The sequence below is a fragment of the Chiloscyllium plagiosum genome, chromosome 19 (genome assembly GCF_004010195.1).
Source record: "Chiloscyllium plagiosum isolate BGI_BamShark_2017 chromosome 19, ASM401019v2, whole genome shotgun sequence".
In the NCBI taxonomy this organism is placed as follows: Eukaryota; Metazoa; Chordata; class Chondrichthyes; order Orectolobiformes; family Hemiscylliidae; genus Chiloscyllium; species Chiloscyllium plagiosum.
In genome coordinates this window covers 24,784,697-24,806,660 of record NC_057728.1, presented here as the reverse complement: position 1 = coordinate 24,806,660, position 21,964 = coordinate 24,784,697, and the positions used below count along the sequence as shown (strand labels likewise).

Below are 21,964 nucleotides of genomic sequence, written 5' to 3'. Positions count from 1 at the left end.
CCCACCTTGTCTCAGTCAAATCCCTCGGACTCAGCACCGCCTTCCTCACCTGCAATCTTCTTCCTGACCTCTCCGCCCCATCCCACTCCAGCCTATCACCCTCACCTTGACCTCCTTCCACCTATTGCATTTCCAATGCCCCTCCCCCAAGTCCCTCCTCCCTATCTTTTATCTTAGCCTGCTGGACACACTTTCCTCATTCCTGAAGAAGGGCTTATGCCCGAAACGTCGATTCTCCTGTTCCTTGGATGCTGCCTGACCTGCTGCACTTTTCCAGCAACACATTTTCAGATCCTACCAGCTGCGACCATAATCTCAGTCCAGCTGGCACCCTAATGTGGCACCATCCCACCTGACACCCTATAACCTCTTCCCATCTGGCACCCAACAATCCTAGTGTTTAGATTAGTGTGGTGCTGGAAAAGCACAGCAGTTCAGGCAGCATCCGAGGAGCAGTAAAATAGACGTTTCGGGCAAAAGTCCTTCATCAGAATGTTTTTACCCTACAATCCTAGCACCCTGACTTCACACTTACATTTGACAACAACTATCAGGATCTTTAATTTTCAAAACAGGGTAGCTGATTGCTGTGAAAGTGGACCACTATGAGAGAACTGTCAAAATGGAAGTATGGCTCCACATTTCTGAGAGGCCCTGAGTGGAATCTCTTTCTCCCATAACAGAAGGGCCAAGCTCCTCGGAAAACCAGGCACTCATAAAGTGGGGCTTGTCTCTTTCAAATTTCTTCGTGATTTGTCGCTTACTATTAATGCATAACATCATCTGAATGTACTCATACTGTAGAACTACATTCCATCTTACAATTCAACACAAGGTGATCACGTCTTCCTTACTTCCCTGGTACACTGGGACGTTATTGTACGCAGTCAGCAAACATACTAACAACCAGAAAATATATATCTCCTTATGGTGCCATTATATACAAGATATGATGTAGGTTGTGATGATAAATGACATCGTATTTACGTTACAACCTGCCGTCTCCTGCTTTCAAATTGAGGATACAACAGCTTCACTCTGCCATCCTCTGCCCAATCACTCATTCGCTTTCATCTCCTGCGCATGCGCTCGCAGCCTCCGGAAAGTACCGAAGGCGACGAACACCCTTTTCCGGAAATTACCGATTACATTTTCCCGGCGGATCAGGGAGTCACGGTTACCATAGAAACCTGGACCTATATTGTTATTCCCCATCTTCGTCCTCCCTATTTTATTCACGGTCTGATGCGTCTTTTTTAAATCTTTTCATCTTTTACATTCTTGACCCCGTAAGCAGGCGGACACTGATCGGAACGTGTGATCCATAGCCGGGGACGGGACGTGGCGTGGCGCTGGTGTTTTTCTTTCACACTGTCTGTTCTCTCCGGAAGTATCGGTCAGCGTGTTCTGGAGACGGCGTGCGCGGCCACGAGCTCCAGAGGAAGCTTGAGACCCGAGCCTTTTCCCCCGGAAGTGGTGGCGCAGGGGCCGGTGGGAGGCCCCGCTGTAGCCGCGCGGTGACTGTGGTGGATAATGGCGGAGGCAGCGGCATCCATGGGGACGGCGGCAGCAGCAGTAACAGTAACTCTTGCTGGAGGAGGCGGCGGAGGCGGAAGCGGCGGAGTTGGCTGGACTAAGCAGGTCACTTGCAGGTAAACGAAAAACGACGGTTAGTTTTTATGCCACCACCTAGCTTTTGTAGAGCCGAATGTAATCAGCCACAGAACGATAAAAGGCCTTTCGCAGGTGAAGTGTTTTAACATCAATTGACACTGCGCGTCGCAACAATAACAGAAAACGATTGGCACTGTTCCCAGTTCGACTCGTCCCCGAGATGAGGCTTTTAGGTATGTTTTACATCAAGGTTTTCTTGGAGTAAAAGAAATGTGTTTTGTGAAACTGCCTCTTGATTTCGGAATTCTAAAGTGTTCTGAATCTTTACAGGTTTCTTTTAATGTAATTTTTAGAAGGAATGTATTTATTGATTGCGAAGTGCCTTGCAAACTTGTTAAGAAACTTTGTGGTCATGTTGTCGACTAAAAACTGCAGTGAATTCGTTTTCTCGATTTTCGTCAGAGCTTAAAATGTATTGCACATTTACGTTTTAAATTGTAAATTATTGTGAGCGTCTTGTATAACTTTTAGGAAAAAATTGATTAAAATCTTCATCGTTTCTATTTTACTGCAGATTCGAGAGCGCATATGGGTTTATCGTTGAACTTTTTTTTGCATCTCCACTCAAATTGCGAATTTGTATAATTTTGTATGGTCTTCTGGGTTGATCAGTCAGATGCTTTAACTTTGGATACCTGAAACAAGAGTGTAGTATAATGCACAAATATCTTGGAGATGGTGTTTGAACATATTCGGTAAAATCGCAAAAGGATGTTAGTTAGAGTGGGCAAAATGGCAGAAATGAGAGGAGATCCACCCAATTTGGATCTAAGGATGTAATTACAGTATATAAATGTAAATAAATGGAAAACTGAGTGCAGAGATTTGTGGGTCCAACATAGTGAGTTGGTACAAATGTAATACTTCTGTCATTTGTCTCAGGTGGCTGGAATGTAAAAGGGTGGAAGTTGTATTTTCACTGTATAGGACTCTGGTTTAGACACCAGCTGTGTTGCTACGTTCTGTCCTGAGGACTGCATCTCAGAAGGCTATATTGATTTGAAGATGATGAAGTACAGATTAGAGACTTTTGCAGTGCTAAAAGAGTTGAATTGTAAAATACAGTGGGGTAGGGTGTATCCCATTAAATATAGAAGGTTGAGCACTTCTGTTGAGGCATTTTAACATAACCATAGAAGTTAGTGATTCCTATCCTTTCCTAGCCTATTTCTTCAGGAGGGTGACTCCAGAACAACATAAACTTTGAGTTCATATTTTCTCGGTGATGTCAGAAGACACTTTTTCAAATAAAATACAACAGAAATCTTGAAAAAAGCTGTTGAGGTATGCTCAATTGAATATGTAAAAGCTGAACTTGTTATATTTTTGTAATACGAAGAAATGTGGATGTTAGATTTTTGTACAGCACTTGCTTAAAAAAATGGTCTTTGTTCATAATAAGTGTACATCACTGGCATGGCCAGCATTATTACCTATTTCTTGAAGTGTCTTTTTGAGTGGCTGGAGTCCTTGTGCTGCAATGTTCCCATGTGTTATGAGACAGGATGCTCCAGGAATTTGACCTAAAGATAATGAAGGATACTTCTAAGTCAGGATCATGTGTGACTTGTTAGAGAACTTGCAGGTGGTGGTGTTCCATACATCTACTGTTTTTGTTTTTCTAGGTTGTAGAGGTCACAGGTTTGGAAGGTGTTGTTGAAGAAACTTTGGCAAATTGCAGTCAAACTTGTAGATGGTACGTATTGCAACTGTAGTGTCCTCCTGTTACAGGGAGTAAACGTTTCATGGGGTGGCTCGTGTTGATTAAGAGGTTGCTTTGTCCTTGATGGTGAGCAGCTTCTTGAATGGTCTGAAAGCAGAAAGTATCCCATCTCACTCAAGACTTGTACTTTCTAGATGGTAGGGAACATTTTAAAAAAAAGTATAAGAAACACTGCCAATGTCCTGCAAACCAGAAACTAAACAGGATCAGCTATATTTATGGCAATAGAAGCAGGTCAGAAGCAGAGCAGCAAGTAAAACTTATCTCCTGACTCCAGAAAGTGTGTCTACCATCTACAAGACATTACTCAGGCCTATGAAGGAATACAGTGGAAACTCGATTATCCAAACATGATGGGTGGGCGCTATTTCATTTGGAAAATCGATTATTCGGAAAATCGATTTAAATGCCTTTCCTCTGGGGCTCGGAGTTTTAAAGTCTGCTCCCTATTCAGGAGACTGCAGCAGTGGACTGTACACCAACAACAAGACTACTGCTGCTGTCTTTGTGCACTAAGTCTCCAAATAGCACACAGGTACGTACACACCCACGACCCCCACTCACAACCTTTTACTACAAATTTTTGACAGGTTCCATGTTTGCCCTGTACAGGACAATGTCGGAGAGATTATTCCTGGGAAGGTGGGTGGGTGTGTGTGTGTGTGTGTGTGTGTCAGGGTACACCCCTCTGTAGATCTCCAGGGAAAGTGTGGGGAGACAGACAGGACGGGAGGTCAGCCATTTGGAGACGGTGCCTGTTTAATCACTGTAAACAAAAGATGTGATCACACATCTTTGAAATGTTTCTATCAGGACCTCAATCTCCTTTGGATAATCTGATTTTCGGATAATTGGTATTCGGATAATCGAGGTTCCGCTGTATTCCGCAATTGGCAGGATCGGTGCAGCTCCCAATTACATTTAATAAACTGCACACAATTTGGAACACCACAACTCGCTTGATTGGTACCACCAGTGCACAATAGCAGTCGTGTGTACTATATGCAATTACATATATGTACTGCAGCAACTTAGCAAGACTTGTGCAATAGCATCTTTCAAACTTATGACTTCAATCATCAAAAAATACAAGGGCAGCAGATGTATGGCAATGTTGCCAATTTTAAGTTCCCCTTCAAGGTGCACACAATACTGACTTGGAACCATTTTGTCTTTCTTTCACAGTTTTTCAGTCATAATCCTGGAACTCCCTTCCTAAGAGCACTGTAGGTGTACCTCATGGTCAAAAAAGTGGCTCACCACTACTTGGCAAGGAAAATTAGGACCGGCTAACAAATGCTGGCATAGCCAGTGATGCCCAAGTATTGTAAAATGTTAAGTAAATTAGGGGCGAAAGTAGACCATGAGACCCATTGATTCTGCTCTACCTTCAGTGTGATCAAGATTGATATTTGGCCTTGACTCTATTTTGCTGTTTACTTGCACATCCCTTGAATCCTTGAGAGATCAAGGTTGGGACATAACTCATGTGCCATAGGTCGCTGAGTCTCTGACTTGCTCTTATCACTACAGTATTTCAGCAGCTTGTCTTCTTGAGTTTCTTATCAATAGTGACTCTACCTGAATGTTGGTGTTGGGAGATTCAGCATGATCAGCTTGTTGAATGTTATAGATAAGCTATCTTTTACTGAAATAGCTATTGACTGGCACCAGTGGTTCTTGCCACTTAGCAGCCCAAACTTGAATGTTGATTGGGTTTCGCTGCTTGTGATCTTGGACTGTCTCATAATGAGTTTAGAATGAAGCACATGTCAACAGTCAAATCATATCCCTACTGCTGACCCTATAATGGAGTGAAGGTCATTAAAGAAACAGTAGAAAATTTTGGGCCTATAACAGTGAGCTCAGTAAATCCCTGCAGCAATGGCCAATCACATCAGCCGCAGGACTCTAACTACTACCATCATCTTGCTTTATAGATATTGCTCAACCCGTGGAGAGTTTGACATCAGTTTTACTATGGCTCCTTGAAGGCACACTACTTCAAGTGCTGATTAATTTTCATGTCAGTCACTCTCTTTTGACTCCTGGAATTGGATTCTTTTATGCATGTTTGGATCAAGTTTGTAATGAGCTTTTGAGCTGCGTGGCACTGGCAAAACCCAGCTGAGCAGGTTAATGCTACATGTGTGCCATTATTGTTGACAGATGGGCCAGTAATTGGCTGGATTGAAATTGTCCTTTTTTGAGGAGAGGGCATTTTCTTTTAACATTGCCAGGTAGATGCCGGTGTTGAACCTTTATCAGGGAGATGGCTAGTTCCTACACTTCTATTGTGGACTGTGGAATCAAGATGGGTAGATGGAGTTTAGATACAATAATTGATTGAATGATGTAAACGGTGCAGCAATTTTTGGCTTAATAGTCTACTCCTGTGACTATATTCATAGCCAAAGAAATTGTAGTATCAAAGTTTACAACATTGCAAGTGATTTTGTATTTATTGAAGTTGCTTTGCAATGTAATATATGTATATTCACAGAAAAATTGGAAATGTAAAGATGGATTTCTCCCCAGAACTTTGTGATGCCTTATCGCTTTGTTTTCAACTCTGGCCAGAAATCGACTGTCACAGCAAAAATAAATCTCAATTTAAAGCTTGGAAATATATTGTTCGAGTTAAGTAGATACTTGAAAATTTAATTTAAATTTAATATTGTCCCTGCAATTTTTTTTAAGGGTGAATTTTTTATTTAAAAAGTTGGTCTGTAGGGTATTAATTAGACCTGTCCAAAACCAAGTTAACATTATTTGTACTTAAACTTAATATTCACAGTAATATTCAATATTCCTAAGAGCTGTGAAATGCAGTTCCTACAGGTTGTTCCTGATTGCATACTTGCCACTCACTCATACCTTTTATCATTTGAGAGTTACTAGGTCAGCTTTATATGGTTGTGTGAATTTTGTCATCCTGTTGACTTGACATGTTTTTGCAAACGCAGATTGAATGAAGATTGATCTTAAATACAGTCTTCACATCTGACTTGGAACTTGAAACTAACAAGCAATATCCCAATTCAAATTTGATCATGGAATGAAGTAATGTGGACCAGTGTTTACTCCACTTTGTTGCTTTAAGAGTCATTTGCTAGCACAAAATTTAAAATCACACAAGACCAGGTTATAGTCTCAACAGGCTTATTTGGAAGCACTAGCTTTTGGAGCATCGCTCCTTCAGGTGGTTTTGGAGGTTCAGATCATACTCACAGAATTTATAGCCAAAGGAGTCTAGTGTCATGGATATGTCATACAGTAAACAATCTTAGATTAAAACTTTCATCTTTCATAATGGGATATGCTGGTTTGTATCACATTATAAAAGATGAATGTTTCAATCTAAGATTGTTTACTGTATCACATTTTCATGACACTAGACTCCTTTGACTATAAATTCTGTGAGCGTGATCTGAACCTCCAAAACCACCTGATGGAGTAGTGCTTCCAAATAAACCTGTTAGATTATAAACTGATGTTGTGTGATTTTTAACTTTGTCCACCCCAGCCCAACACCGACACCCCCAAGTCACTAGCACAGTAATTCTTTGTTACATTCTATATCTTTGGAATATTGAATTATACATGGATAAAAATCATTCAAAGTCATTCTTGCAGGAAGACTCGAATCCTCGCATCACAGCATATGGTTGCTAAATAATGTCAGAGTTTTCAGTCCTGTGTCCTGTCTGAAAGTTCTTTGTGTGCTTATCTTTCCAAGTGTATAGAAAGACTTGCTAAAATCAGTCCTAATTTTGTCTCTTATTAACTAATAAGTTACCTTGCCATTGTCACAGGTTAGTTGGAAGAAATGTACTTCTGTAAGGTAAACTTTTCGGTTGTTCCCTTTCTGTTCTGAAGTTGAAAAGCCAGTTTCCGTAGTTATTCAATTTAGTTCTGCAACTCTTGGCTGAAACTGCTTTGAAGGCCTCAACATCTGTCTTGTGTGTCAATAACTAGAACTATGCACGTTGTTTAACAAAATCACTAATCTGTTGGTTATATGTTCACTGTAGTTGAATTGTGACTGATAATGTTCAGGAGAATTTACCAAAGCAGTATGCACCTAGTCCGAAAAGGGGAAGCTTTGTTAGATCTAGTTCTTGGAGATAAGGTAGGCAAATTACATCAAATGTTATTTGGTGAATATTTAGGCGGACAATGATCATTATATCATAAGGTTTAGGATGATGGTGAAAACGAAACAATGAACAGTCCAGAATAAGAGTGGTTAACTGGGCAAGATTTTCATGGGCCACATAGGCATACCAAAAGTTGGTGAGAAAAATTGTTCCTGAAAATAAATGACTTGCAAAAAAATCCAAAGATCCTATGATGTAATAGTAGATACAATTTTTCTTCATCTTAATTTGTTTACAGCAGATGTCAGGGAGAAAAAAAAATGAAAACCTAGTCGAATGCAAAGTATTCAGAGAGGAGGCACAATAAAATAAGATAAGCATAGAAGAGGGGTTATGAATAAAAACAGGCAGTTAATATAAACGGGAATATCAAAGTCTTCTCCGTGTGCATAAATAGTAAACCAGTGGTAAAAGGAGGAGTATAAGGTAAGTTTGTTCTCTGGGACAATGGCATTGGGCTGCTCTCATTTGAGAGAGGCAGCTGGTGGTGGTTCAACCAAAGAGTTGAGAAGATGGGATCTCAGCTGGTGCAGGAATTGTACTGGTGTTGTTGGTCTCATTCTTCATTGCAAACCAACTTTCCAGCCAACTGAACTACTGACCCCATGCAATGTGAGGAAAAGCTTTTTTGCACAGAACATGGTAGTGTGTTGGAAACAGGTTCAACTGAGGCATTCCAAAGGGTGTTAGATGATTTAAATAGAAGTAATATGCTGTGTTACAGAGAAAGAACAGGAGAACCACACTGAGTCGTAAGAGCTGGTGTAGACACGATGGACTGAATGACATCATCTGCATTGTAACAATTCTGTGAAATCTGGGATCAAATCTGTTAAAACCATTTGAGCTTATTGTAACCCTTGTAAGTTTTCTTCCATTTAGGAAGTACTTTGTCATCATGCATTGTCGTTTTTCCTACAAGCAAAATTTGTATCATTAAAGTGTTTTCTTTATTGAACTTCCCAAACATTACTATGCTACCAAACACTTTAGACATCACACACTGAAGATAACACCAAACCACCGAATCAGAGTCATACAGCAAGGAAACAGACCCTTCAGTTCAATTAATCCATGCCAACCACGTTCCTAAACTAAACTAGTCCCATTTGGCTGCATTTGACCCATATCCTTACAAACCTTTCCTATTCATGTACTTATCCAGATGTACCTGCATCCTCCACTTCCTCTGGCAGTTCATTCCACACACTAACCACATTGTGTAATACTAAAATGTTGTCTGTCATGATCTTTTAAAAATGTTCTCCTCTCACTTTTAAAATATGCCCCCTAGCTTTGAACTCCCCCACCTTAGGGAAGCGGTCTTTGCTATTCATCTTATCTCTGCCCAGTTTCCAATCTACAACGTTTCTTAAACAATGAAAAGTGGGAGCAGAGGTAGGCCATTCAGCCCATTAAATCTGCTTCATCATTTAGTTGTAAAGTGGAGTAGTGGATTATCAGATCGATCAGATAATCCACTACTCCACTTTACAACTTTACCCCACAACTATTGATTCTTCTACTGATTTAAAATTTATCACAGTCTTGAATATACTTTATGACAACTTCCACAGATTCATAATCCTCTGAGTACAAATTCCTCCTCATCTTTATCTTAAATGTGTGATCCCTTATTAAGATTATGCCCTCTGGTCTGAAACTCTTCCAAAGGTGAAGCAGCCTTTCCGCATCTACCCTGTCAAGTCCTGTAAGAATCTTGTATGTTTCAATAAATTTGCCTCTCATTCTTCTATATTTCAACAAGTACAGGTCCAGTCTATTCAACTGTTCCTCATTAGACAGTCCATCCATATCTTGAAACAGCTTAGTGAACCTTCCATGGACTGTCTCTAATGTCACTGTATCTTTCCTTAGATAAGGAAGCCAAAACTGTTCATAGTATTCCAGCTGTGGTCTGATTAGTGGCTTGTTTAGTTTTAGCAAAACCTGTCCACTTTTATTCTCCATTCCCTTTGAAATAATATAACTTAAGTTGTACTTAGTTTGAGTTCCATTATAGATGAGCAATACCATGCGATGCATTTTATACTAATTAATAACGTTCCTACTTGACAGCATGATTTTGATTTAGTGAGAGCTGATCTTTCAATGCCCCTTTAGTCCTGTTGTTCAAAATATTGATGCCGGATGACAGGGTATCGATTTAAGCCCTACTTATGAATTACATATATAAATGGGCTAACTTTTTCAATGGAGTAACTAATGTGGTCATATTGCATTGACACATGAAACTGAAGGAGTTCTCTGCCTGTTTTGCTAATAAAGATTCCGTTGCACTATCTAGATTAATTGGTCATATGTTTGCTCTGACGCTTTCTGCAAAATAGCATCAAAATACCCACAAATCATTGCACATATCATTCACTCTGGTTGAACTGCTTCTCGACCTTTGAGAGATGAAATGTGATGTGCATTTTTTTTCCTTGTGTTTGGTGGATTTGTCGCATTCTAAATGTTACACCAATGCAAAACCATTTTTTGACCTGGAAACTTGCTGATCTGTAATTAACCTAAAAAATTTACTTTGCGTGCAGCTGTTATCTGGACTCCCACAGGGTGTGGTTGAACAGTGAAGCATCAGCTGGGTTAACTGCTAATCATAGTAGTTGTTCTCCAGAAGTTCGCATGACCTGAGAATAACACTACAGCTGATTTACTGTATATTATAAACGTAGAAAACGCTTTTTTCATGGTAATTAAGTTAGTCTTTTCGAGCTTGAGCATTTCTACTTATAGCTACTGTCTGTTTCTTACCTTCAATTATGCACAGTTACTAAGAGACGAATTTATTTTTATTAAACTATTTTGCAATCATGGCGTTACACATGCTAAGTGAAACTACTATTTTAAAAGATCAGGTATGTATTATTCTCCACGATGGAGTTCTCCAATTTCAAATAACCTCTCTTCCTTTCCCCTTTTTCCCCTTCCCAGTCCCTCCCCTTCCACTCCTCCCAGCCACCTATCGGATTCATTCCTCCCATTGACCAGCCAGGTTGTACCCTCTGCCTGTCTTCATCTACCTCCCCTTCACCAAAGTGCCCCCGCCGCCCCCTTTGTCTGCAGTTCTCCTTAAACCCACCCTCAGTTCTGAAGAAGGGTTACACCCGAAGCTTCGACTTCTCCACTTCCTGATGCTGCCTGGCTTGCTGTGTTCTTCCAGCCTACTGCCTGTCCACGTTTCCTCTGGCAGTTCATATATGCATTACCACTGAAAAAGTTGCCATTAGGTCCCTTTTTAAAATCTTTTCTCTCTCACTTTAAACCTATGCTGTCTAGTTTTGGACTCTTCGAGGAGAAAGTGAGGTCTGCAGATGCTGGAGATCAAAGTTGAAACTTTATTGCTGGAACAGCACAGCAGGTCAGGCAGCATCCAGGGAACAGGAGACTCGACGTTTCGGGCACAGGCCCTTCTTCAGGAATGAAGAATGAAGGGCACAGGCCCTTCCTGAAGAAGGGCCTGTGCCCGAAACGTCGAGTCTCCTGTTCCCTGGATGCTGCCTGACCTGCTGTGCTGTTCCAGCAATAAATTTTCAACTAGTTTTGGACTCCCCTACCCTAGGGAAAAGACCTTGGCTAATCACCCTATCCATGCCCATCGTGGTTTTATGAACCTCTGTAAGGTCACTGCTCAGTATCTGATGGTCCAGGGAGTATAGCCCTAACCTATTCAGCCTCTCCCCTATAGCTCAAAATCTCCAACCCTGGCAACATCCTTGTAAATATTTTCTGGATCCTTTCAAATTTCACAACATCATCTTTCCAACAGCAGGAAGGCCAAAATTGCATGCAGCATTCCAAAGGTGGCCTAACCAATGTAAGTACTTTGGTTTTGCAAGATATCTCCTCTGAATCCTTCCATATTCACCAGCTGTCAGTATAGTATTTGATTGTATTTTTAGATTATAAATTTCCATATTATATGTTTGAATAATTCATACTTGAAATTTTAGGAAACATCCAAACTTAGAACAAATTCAATTCTGTTCATGGTGCTGAAATCTTGTTTGTGCTTTTTTAGTGCTTTGCCTTTTAAGCAAGTTTGGTCAGATTGTAAATCACCAAAAATAAAGGTGAACTGTTTCTGATGTAAATAAGTTCATTTTAGAAGTTCTGCCCGGCTGGTTTGCATTTCTTCAGCTAATATTAATTTGACCTATTTGTAGTGCAGTGCAGGCTGAGCCTTCAAATAATTTACTTTTAATTGTGTTATAATTTACAATGTTTTAAAACCCTATTTGTTTTGCAGCAGCATCCTAAAGGAAAAGTAAAGAGTCTTGGTTTTATAGTTGTAATGATGTGGTTGGTTTTTGCTTGTTGATGTGTAGTACAGAGTTACCATTACTTTGTGCTGTAAAACGTCCCTTATAACTTCTCGTCGTCAGCATATTGCTGTAGTTTGCAAGAAGAGTTGAGCTATTTGAAACCTGGTTTGGTGTTTTAGATATTATTAGGAACGTTGAAGGTTCTATCTTAGCTCCTGTCATAAGGTAAAAACAGGAAATTGATAGCCCTTTTAGGGAAAAACAAATTGTCTTATTTCTGGGTTTTTAATTATGCTACATTGGAAATATTTTGTTCCAGGAGTGTGCCATTACATCTCTGAAGAGGTTGATTAAAAATATATGAAAATGCTACTTTTAAATTGTGTATAAATCTGAATGGGTCAAATTCATTGAATTGGGAAAAGCAGGTTATGACACACATTAGGTCTTTGAACCTTCTGGTGCTGTGGGATGTTTCTGTTTATGTGAGCGAGCCTTGCTGACCATAAATGCTTAAAATAAGTGTGAACCAGTTTGACTATCAGGCAGAATTTGAGTGGGAGAGTGGGTAGCATCTTTGGTTGCAATCTTGCTTACACAAAGGAAGATAGTTGTTGGAGGTCAATCCCCTCATCCCAGGACAATGCTGCAGGATTTCCTCAGACTGGTTTTCTAGTCTTAACATCTTCAGCTGCTTCATAAATGACTTTCCCTTCAGCATTACATCAAAATTGGATATTTTTGATGATTGTACTGTGTTCAGTACAATTTGCAGTTAGATTCTGAAGCAAGCTCTGTCCAACAAATCCTGGACGATATTGAAGTTTGAGCAGATAAATGGCAACTAACATATGTGCCACAGAATTACCAGGCAAAGGCCACCTCTTATTGCATTCAAAGCATTGCCATATACCAAATTCCCAACCTTCAGGATCATGGGGTCCCAGTGACCAGAAAATGAAATGGACAAGCTAGATGAATACTAGGTCTACAGAAACTGGGAGTTGTGTTGCAAATAACTCACCACCTGATTGCTTGAAGCTTGTTCTTTCTCTACAAGTCAAAATGTGAATCCAACAGAATATTCTCTAAATGCTTATGAACCTTGAGAACAACCAGGATAAAACAGTTGATTAGCATCCCATCCAATACTTTGACTCCCTCCACCATCATTGAACCCTGTGCCACCTATAAGCTGCCATGAATCCTTTGACAACACCTTCCAAATTGATTATTTTTACCACATAGAAGTGCATGGACATACTGCCACTTACAATTATTCTTAGTATTCCTTCATTCTAACTTGGAGCGATATTGCCACTCCTTCACTAGCTGTGTCAATATTCTGGAATTTTAAATATATAGGTTTGAAGATTGTTGCATGTGATTGGATTAAGTGAATACAGGAAAGTATGGAATGAGAAAATCAATTCCAGATTACTTTTCAGATAAAATAGTCTTGAATGCGTCTCTCTCTCTCTCTTTTACTGGACCCATGTTTGCATTTGTATTCCCTTGATTTTACCCCAGATGAAATGCAAAAAAAAAAATCCATAAATGACATTCAATCCTGGTAATTGTCCACTGAATGTAGACATAGCTGGCATCTTTCTCCCAGCTTTGGGAGCCATGGTAGGATGACTTATAACACTTTACAATATAATTTTATTGTAAAAATACATATGACAATAAATTCTAATTATCTGGGGCAACACAGACCTTTGTAAATACTTTATTGTTTGGAAACTGATGTGGTATATTTCCCACAGTGACTGAACGGCCTAGCAGGAAGACCCAACCTAGCTTGTCTATCTCATAAAATGCGTTCATAAATGAGGTGCCATAATGTCCAATATGTTTTAATAGAAAGCAGAAGGTTCCTTTTGCATAAAAACAATTTCACTAAAGTCGCTGTCTTCAGTCCAGTTGCTTTTAATGTTTTCCAGTTCTTCAACACTTGAAATTTCTCCTGCCATGATTGCTATTGATAAACGTATAATTAATCATGCGTAACCCTACTGTGATATAACAGAAAATAGAAGTCATATCTGGAAAGACAACATTTATAATTGGATATTTTCAGTGTTCAAGTGAGACAATTTGAAAGCTTCATGCATCCTATTGTGTATGGCTAAAAGCAGTGAGTTGCTTAAAAGCCTTATTTCTGCCTCAATATATTATTCCATTGAAACTAGTTTAAGACTAGAATTGGTTACAATTCATGAAACCATCCTCGTTTACTGTATTCTGAAATGCTAACCATGCTGCAGATTTTGGGTTTCTCCCAGTGCCCTTTCCAGTCTAATAGCTCTGATGTACATAGCTGCACTCTTTCAGACTTCTGCTTCAAAAATATTCAGTGATACTTTGTTCAGTGTTGGCAAATAGTAGACCTGCTTATTATCTCTGTTTTCGTTATGTAATAATGTCAATTCAGCAGGTAATTTAATATCCATGATGGATGTTCATCTTCTAGACAAATGGATCTTAGCCACACAAATCAACAGTAACAATCAGTTTGAGTAATACAACACTTTGAGCCAGTTCATCAAGTGGCTGAACATAGAAACCAGTAAGTTGAGTATTTTTGAAAACATGTCTTTTGCAGGATCTACAAGCCATGTGCAGTAACGCCACATTAAATGGGTCCACTGCTTAAATAATAAGCAGTCATTCTCATATTGCATGTACAAAGACACAATGACCAACTGATGCCTTTTTCTGGAACTGTACTAATAATACTAGCTGTTTGCTGCATTTTAATTCCAGAAATGTGGGTTGTTAATATCAGCATTATTATTTTGGCACTCCTTTTGTTTTTTGACACATTTTGAAGGATGATTAAGAGTGGCAATTTAAAGATCTGTTTCTTTCTTAAAAGTGCTTGTAATATGGCAAGCTCACTAACTACAGATAAAACACACGGATAAAAAGTCAAAGATCCCACATCTATAATTGTGAAGTCTTCATATGGATTGAGCAGTGGTGACTGTAAAGTTAAATAAATTAATATGATTTGATTGCCCAGTGCACTAGTATTTGACCACAGTCGATTTTGAACATAGGTGATGCTGAGGAGTTACAGAACCTAATCAGGGAGGATTGGAACAAATATTTGAAGGCTTATGGAGAAGAACCATAGTTTTCTGTCTGTAACTAATCATTTATATGCTTGTTCTGTTTTTGTGAATATTTATTATATGTCTGCTCTGAAACTATACAATGTTAAATTCAGATCTTTCATAACATAAGAGGAAGTACAACACAGTAATGTAATCTGCCCAATCTCTCTGTTCAACATTGACTCTAATTCTATTTCCCAATCCCATCCCAGGATGCTTTTTTATACTTCAGTCAAATATTTATCGAACTTACTTTTACATTTTTTCTGTGATGCCCTTTTTAAATTCATTTTAACTTTAATTAGAAAGATAAATTATTCTAACTTTTCCCAGTGTTAATTATCTATTTGCAGTTTGTTAATGAATCAGTGAAGATCATGTTTCACTTTTGTCCACTTGAAATTATTTTTCTTTACAATCTTTCAAAAGAAAGCTGGATTTATATTTGAAAGTGATGAATTTAGAAGGCTGTGGTGATACAACTGGAGAATGGGACTAGCTGGCTAGCTCTTTCATACTGTAAAATTCTGACTTTGATTTTTAATTTCCTGTTTTAGTAAAGCATCCCAATTCTTTGAGCTTTTAGTAATGATTATAATGTTACTTTATAGAATAATTGTAATGAATATTTGCATGTATTCACAATTGTAATGATAGAAGCAAACAATGTGGCGTAATTGTGGCATGAACAATGCATAATATAAACCAGCATTACCTTAGAGGTGGTAAATATAAAAGCACTATCTGTAAAAACAGATTTGTATTTTCTTCCTTGAACTACTTGTACCTGGTCTTTAAAGACCTATGCGTTTGCAATTCTAAATCTTGTTCCTCGACTTGATTAGAAAACTTCCTTTCAGTACACTGATTTATTCTTGGAGCCCTTCTTGGTAATTTAATATCTCTGGTTTAAGTTGGCATTTAATGTTTACAAAGTTTGATGTTAAACATAGTTTAAAACATCATGCCTATTTTATCAATTAAAGAATAATAAATGATTAGTTTGTTTCAGGCTTTAGTATTGTTACATTTTGTAGCTTTACTTAGTGGTGTAGAGGGACTTCATTAATCACTTCAATAGATATATCTGCATCACCATATTCTATAATACTGTATTGAAAACTGAAGAATGATTCTTTGACTATAAGCATACCATTGTAACAATGACTAGTGAGGAGATAAAAATTACGGGGAATTAGAAAGTGCAATTGATTTTACTGAAATAAATGAGAACTTTTGATAAATACAAAAAATTCCAAAGATGTTTAACTGGTTTTGCTGCACCTGTGGAGGAACAGAATTAATTTTTCAGGTCGAGGTCTTGCATCAGATTCATAGACTAATAATAGCTCTAAAACTCTACTTGTAGGTACTTCATGCATGGTGTTTGCAAAGAAGGAAACAACTGCCGCTATTCCCATGACCTTACAACCAGCAAGCCTTCACTGATTTGCAAATACTTCCAGAAAGGATGCTGTACCTATGGAGATCGCTGCCGGTAAGGGCCACCTTGTCTTGGGAATGTAACCCCTTTTAATCTTGAATGGTTTAAACTCTCAAACTTTCAGAAGTGAAAGTGTTTCTGTTATTCAGTAATGAATTGTAATGGTGCTTTAGCAAATTATAAAATGGTACAATATTACACACGTTTGTTCTCATTTAAAAAGCAATATATTTTTAGCATTTACTTAGATATTTCTGTAGTGCCAAAATCTCCATAAGTTCCATTCACTCCAAGTTGTACAAATAAATATGTGCTGTTGGGCAATTGATATTGCTTATTATCAAAAAGGCCCCTTTCTTATTAATTTAACACATTTTTCCAAGAACCCTCTGTCTCCTTGTCCTCTGCTAATAAGCACTAAATGGAACTATAGATTATAAGCACAAACTATAAATACAATTTAATAGCAATAATAATTGCAGAGGAAAATCAATTCAGATTTCACTTGATTGCAAAACATTCAACTTGTAATTTGGCTGCATGAAAAAATACATAATTTCTAACATTGAGTAATGCCAAACCTTGTATAACATTTCACCATAACAGCAATGAGGTCTTTATCTGTGTGTGTCTAGGGAACTGTCAAGTTAGAAATGCACAATGCCAAATATAATTCTCAGTTAAAATTAAAATTCAAGGTAGTGATAAAATAAAAAAATTCTTAATGTAAGATGACTGTTTTAAGTTATATCTTAAGTTCTCAATTTGAAGATGAAGAACACAGCCTGTACTTGTGTGATTATTTTTGTTTTGCTGTAAAACTGTGCTTGCATTGAAAATTGAAGCTTTGTGAAGTGATGCATTGCGTTCTGTGGAATAATGCATATTCTATCCAGGTGTAAAAAAGAGAATGTAGTATAGTTTTGTCCAAATTTCTGTTTTTCATTCATGAATTGTGGACATTGTAGGTGAGGCCAATATTTATTGCTCGTCTCTAATTGCCTTTGAACTGGGTGGTTAGCTGCACCATTTCTGATGGCAGTTAGGAGGTTGGTTAGCTCATTTGGCTGGATGACTGGTTTGTGATGTGGAATGATGCTTGGGTTCAATTCCTGTACCCTATGAGGTTCCACAAAGGTCCTGTCTTAACCTCCCCCTCCACTGAGGTGTTGTGACCCTCAGGTTAAACTCTTGACCAGTTGTGCCTCTAATGAGAGAGAAACTCTGTGGTTCTCTGACACTGTAGCAACCTTTCCTTTACCTTTAAGAGTCAACCACATTGCTGTGTGTCTGGAGTCCCATGTAGTTCAGACCAGGTAAGGATGTTAGGTTCCCTTCTCTAAAGTATATTATTAGATAACCATATGGCATTTAGGCTATTCACAGTTAGATCAGTGTTTAACTTCAGACTTGTATTGAATTCAAATTTCACTATCCGTCATGGTGGGATTCCAACCTACATCCCTAGAATATTAGTTTGAAATTTTAGATTATTAATCCTGTGACATTACCATGACATCGCCCATCGACTGAGACTGCCAGATTTTGGATTACGTGCTCGGTCAAATGAGAGCAGATGATAAAAATATTTAAAGTGATTAAATACATTTGCTAAATAGTTTAACAACTATTTATGGAATATATGCAGACTTAGAATTGAAATTTGACAACCGTTTTTGATGCAATGTGTTGTCACTAAAGCATGTTTTAGAATATTTGAAATTATCTGTTAAGTTTAATAGTAGACTCTTAATATTTTAGTTACTCAGTATAAAATTAGAAGCCATTTTTGCAGAATAGTGAAGAAGAAGCTATTATTAGCCAAGAGTTAATGGCATTTTCTTATCCGAGTTCTTTTTGAATGTTGTTTCTTTCAATACTTCAGGCAATTTGTGAATCTGGAACCATGGGTCATTTTCTTTCAATTTCTAATACTGATTTATGGCAGAACTTGAAACACCTGATTCATTTCAGGGAACTTGAATAGGCCTACAGTCCGTGGCTTGCCCATTTGAACTGTTCATTGCCTGTGATGCATGTATTCTGCATGTCCTTGAGTATAAATATTGAATTTCGACAAGGTAGACTTTTCAAGGATGAAAATTGTGTACAATTTTCTATCATGACACAAAGGAATTAATAACTAACATCTCATAATTGCCTACATGCACCGAGCATGTTGTATTATTCAATGTATAAAATAAAAGATGGTTGTTTGAAAAGGAACTTGCCGGCTTTTTCTCTCGAATTAAATAATAGCTTAGATGCTTTATTATATTTGTGTGTTGAATATGTGAATAACAGAATACTGGACTGTAGCATTTTCAAATTATGAGCAATAGCAATTCTATTCAGTTTCACCTAGTTATTAAAGTATTTTATGCTTTTCCATTGAGCTTGTCATCAATGGGCATGAGAGGCATAAAGTTCAAGCTTTATTTTCAGTGAAGAGTAAGCAATCAAAATAAAATTCTCGAACATGCACAGTACACTTCAGCTCTTGAATAACCATTTCCAAAAAAAAACCCTTTAAAAAAGATGTTGAGAAAGCCATCAAGTGCCAGTGTAGTTTTCCATTTTCCTTCTTTTAGCAGCTTAACCTTTACGTTTTGTTTCCCATCCCACAATTGACAACTAATGGGATGGGAAACAAAATATAAAGCTTAAGTTGCTGTTATCATATGTTATTTCATAATGCTTTGAAGGCATGCGACATGAATGTTCTTTGAATAATTAGATTTATTATGGATTAGCAAAAGTTTGTAGATTTTACATTTTGCTTTTTGGTGATAGTTTGTCACTTTCACTGATAAACTAAGATGGATAAAGTGATAAAATAATAGAACAAATAGCAGAAAGGTAATAGAAAGCACAAATGAAAACAGTCAAATGAGGAACCCAGTGACTAGGAGTTGTAGTAAATTGAGAATGAAGAAGGAATGATGGAAACAATAAGATGATTTAAACAGTCATAAATCAGCAAAGAAACAATAGCAGCCAAGGGCAAGAATTGAGGAAAGTGGTGAAGCAAAATATAAAGCTGTGTGAAATAGGTTTGTCTAATGCCTTTCTTTCACAATAAAAATAGGAACTGGGAATCAGCAATCAGTCTGACATTGGCAGAGACAGAACTAAATCTTTGATAGCACTTAGGCACAAAAGTCAGTGGCTGTGTTCTAAGGTCTGCACTTTTTGGTCTATAGTGTGTATTTTTCATCTTGCACAGATAAAGACATCACTTAGAATACAATCTGTTTCAGTAAACTGGAATGCACTGGTAAAGACCACTGGTTAATCCATACTTAATTATTAGGCAGATAATTGTCCGATTCATATGCACTGTGAAATTCACTTACAGGAATGCTGAACCCACGTGTAACTGTTCCAGCATAAAAATCTGACACCAAAGCTCTTATTATTACACACCTTGGATCCAATCCCAATGAATTCAAAAATAACTATTGAACCAAAGTACACATTTGATACGGATTATGCTTTGCAGAATACCTAAGTTCCAGGGCCAACTGCAGCTCCTTTGCCTGACATGATATTAGTAATGCCTGGACTGCCCCGGTACAAAATCCCAGCACTTTAAAATGCAGCTCTGGCTGACCATAAGTCATTGACATAAGCTTGTTCAGATTCCAAAAATACTGCCATACTCTTCAATAATAAACTGTTGCTGTCTTCCCCAAGGCCTCTGCTTGAATGCTGAGATTCTACCTCCAATTAATTTTATCTTGTCTAACATCTTTTTGTATGCTGAGATATAAATTCATACCTTGGATAAGGTGACAGCATTTCACTCCTTTTACAGTTGATCCATTCTGTAATTAGTGTTTAACTATAGGCTCAATCTGTTTTATAGGAGACATGTTCTATCAATGTGCAGTATTCTTCTTGTAATATTGAGCAGATGGAACACCATGTTATTCTTAACTACACCCTCTAGTGAAAGTTGAGCTGTTAAGTCAGGAAACTTTGCAAATTGCCAAGTCATTGTCATGTTGCTGTTAGTGCAACTTGTTGCATGTGAATTGGCTTTGAAAATTTTCAAAAGTGCGTTGTTGGGAACTTTAAGAAGTCTTGAACTTTGAAGGATGCTATATAATACTAGTTTTTCCTTTGATTTTCAGTGCTTGGCTAGTTGTTCAGATAGTACTGTCGAAAGGACTTCCAACTGTTTGAAATTGTCTATTTGGTAGTCTAAAGGACTTTGCTTTGGTTTTCTGTTGCAAGACTGTCTAAATGAATTGGTTCTCATTTTCACAATACACATTCGCAATATTTGAACTTACTACTTCTATCTGTATTCTGCAATCACTACACCACACCTGAATATTCTTCTGTTTTTATTTGTAATATCATGCAAGTCTGGTGTTCTAAAAAGGCAAGAGAATGTAATTGAAGCAAATTTTTAAAAAACATAGTAAACCAGGCAAATAATTTACAGTTTACTCAAATGTACAGTCACAACATTTAATCTCATTTCATATAATTTTTTCCCAGTTACAGTAGGTCACTTGTATCAGTGTAATTTAATTCACCACGTGTCACAATGTCAGAAATCATTGTACTATCTGATTCACCATAAGCACCCCATTTTCAGTTTGAGTATGTTTCTTTTACATGCAGTAGTTGGATTCAGGAGAAATTGAAAGCTTTAACTATTGTAGTAAGCATTACTCTTGCAGTTGGTGCTTTGATAGGTATCTGTAAAATTCATGTATCATATTGACGTGCAACTCCTGTGCTGTTTTAACTGAAGATATGTGCCCAAATTATATAATTTAGCACTGCCTTCCCAAAAAAACTCAACAATTTCTGCAATTTTCTTTCAGTTTTCCTTGTGTAACTGAAAGGTTTTGCAGTGTTATCCAATTAAGGGTTTAAACCGATCTTAAAAAAATGATTTGCAATAACAGGATTATATTTATTCATCTAACATCAGTCTTATCATGTTGTTAAATTCTTTCATTAAAGGTAAGTTTGATCCCTAACTAACAGTCAGTTTAACGGGAAAGTAAATTAAAAACCTGCAATCTTTTAATTTACTTGAAAAGTAATTGAGAGTTTGAAGTTCAGCTGCCTCATGAAGCAAATGTAAAGTGACAAATTGAAGAGCAAATAATTGAAATTCACAAGTCAGTGTTTTGCTTCCCAGACTGCTGGCTATTTTCACATTTAATGATAGTGTATTCAGTTAATCTGGCTGTTTTGTTCTGACTCATGTATTTTTGCCTGCAGCTATTCTAGGACACCTTGTCATGCATTTACTCTATCCCTTCTGATCTGTGGCCCCTGCCATGGGAACTGTTCTCATTAACTCTGCTCATGCATTCTTATCAAGTCTGTCTGGTTCTGAGATGCCAATCCTTTCTGTAGCAGTGAAATATGAATGAAGATGAGTAAAATGCAAATTCGGCAAAAAAAGACTGTGTGTTAAGAAAACAGGTGAACTTGAACTCCAGAATCCAATTTTGCATGCATTTTGGGCTTGGCTCTTTTACTAACCAGGAAGTGATTCATATTTACTCAGTTTTATTAAAGTG

General features: G+C 37.7%; 1 protein-coding gene across 3 annotated transcripts in view; it reads left to right on the top strand.

The window, feature by feature from the left end:
* Positions 1-1,433: 1,433 nt before the first annotated feature.
* The window catches only part of mkrn1 (makorin, ring finger protein, 1), a 60,743-nt gene continuing 40,212 nt past the window's right edge, over positions 1,434-21,964 (top strand). Inside the window, exons 1-3 of one of the 3 annotated variants that reach the window (XM_043709351.1) lie at positions 1,633-1,652; positions 3,300-3,370; positions 16,338-16,466. In XM_043709351.1, coding sequence (XP_043565286.1) covers positions 16,345-16,466 — 122 coding nt within the window. In that variant the 5' untranslated portion in view covers positions 1,633-1,652; positions 3,300-3,370; positions 16,338-16,344. Of the gene's footprint in view, positions 1,653-1,746; positions 1,848-3,299; positions 3,371-16,337; positions 16,467-21,964 lie in introns of those variants that run through there. The other 2 variants (XM_043709350.1, XM_043709352.1) reach the window with 2 other exon arrangements.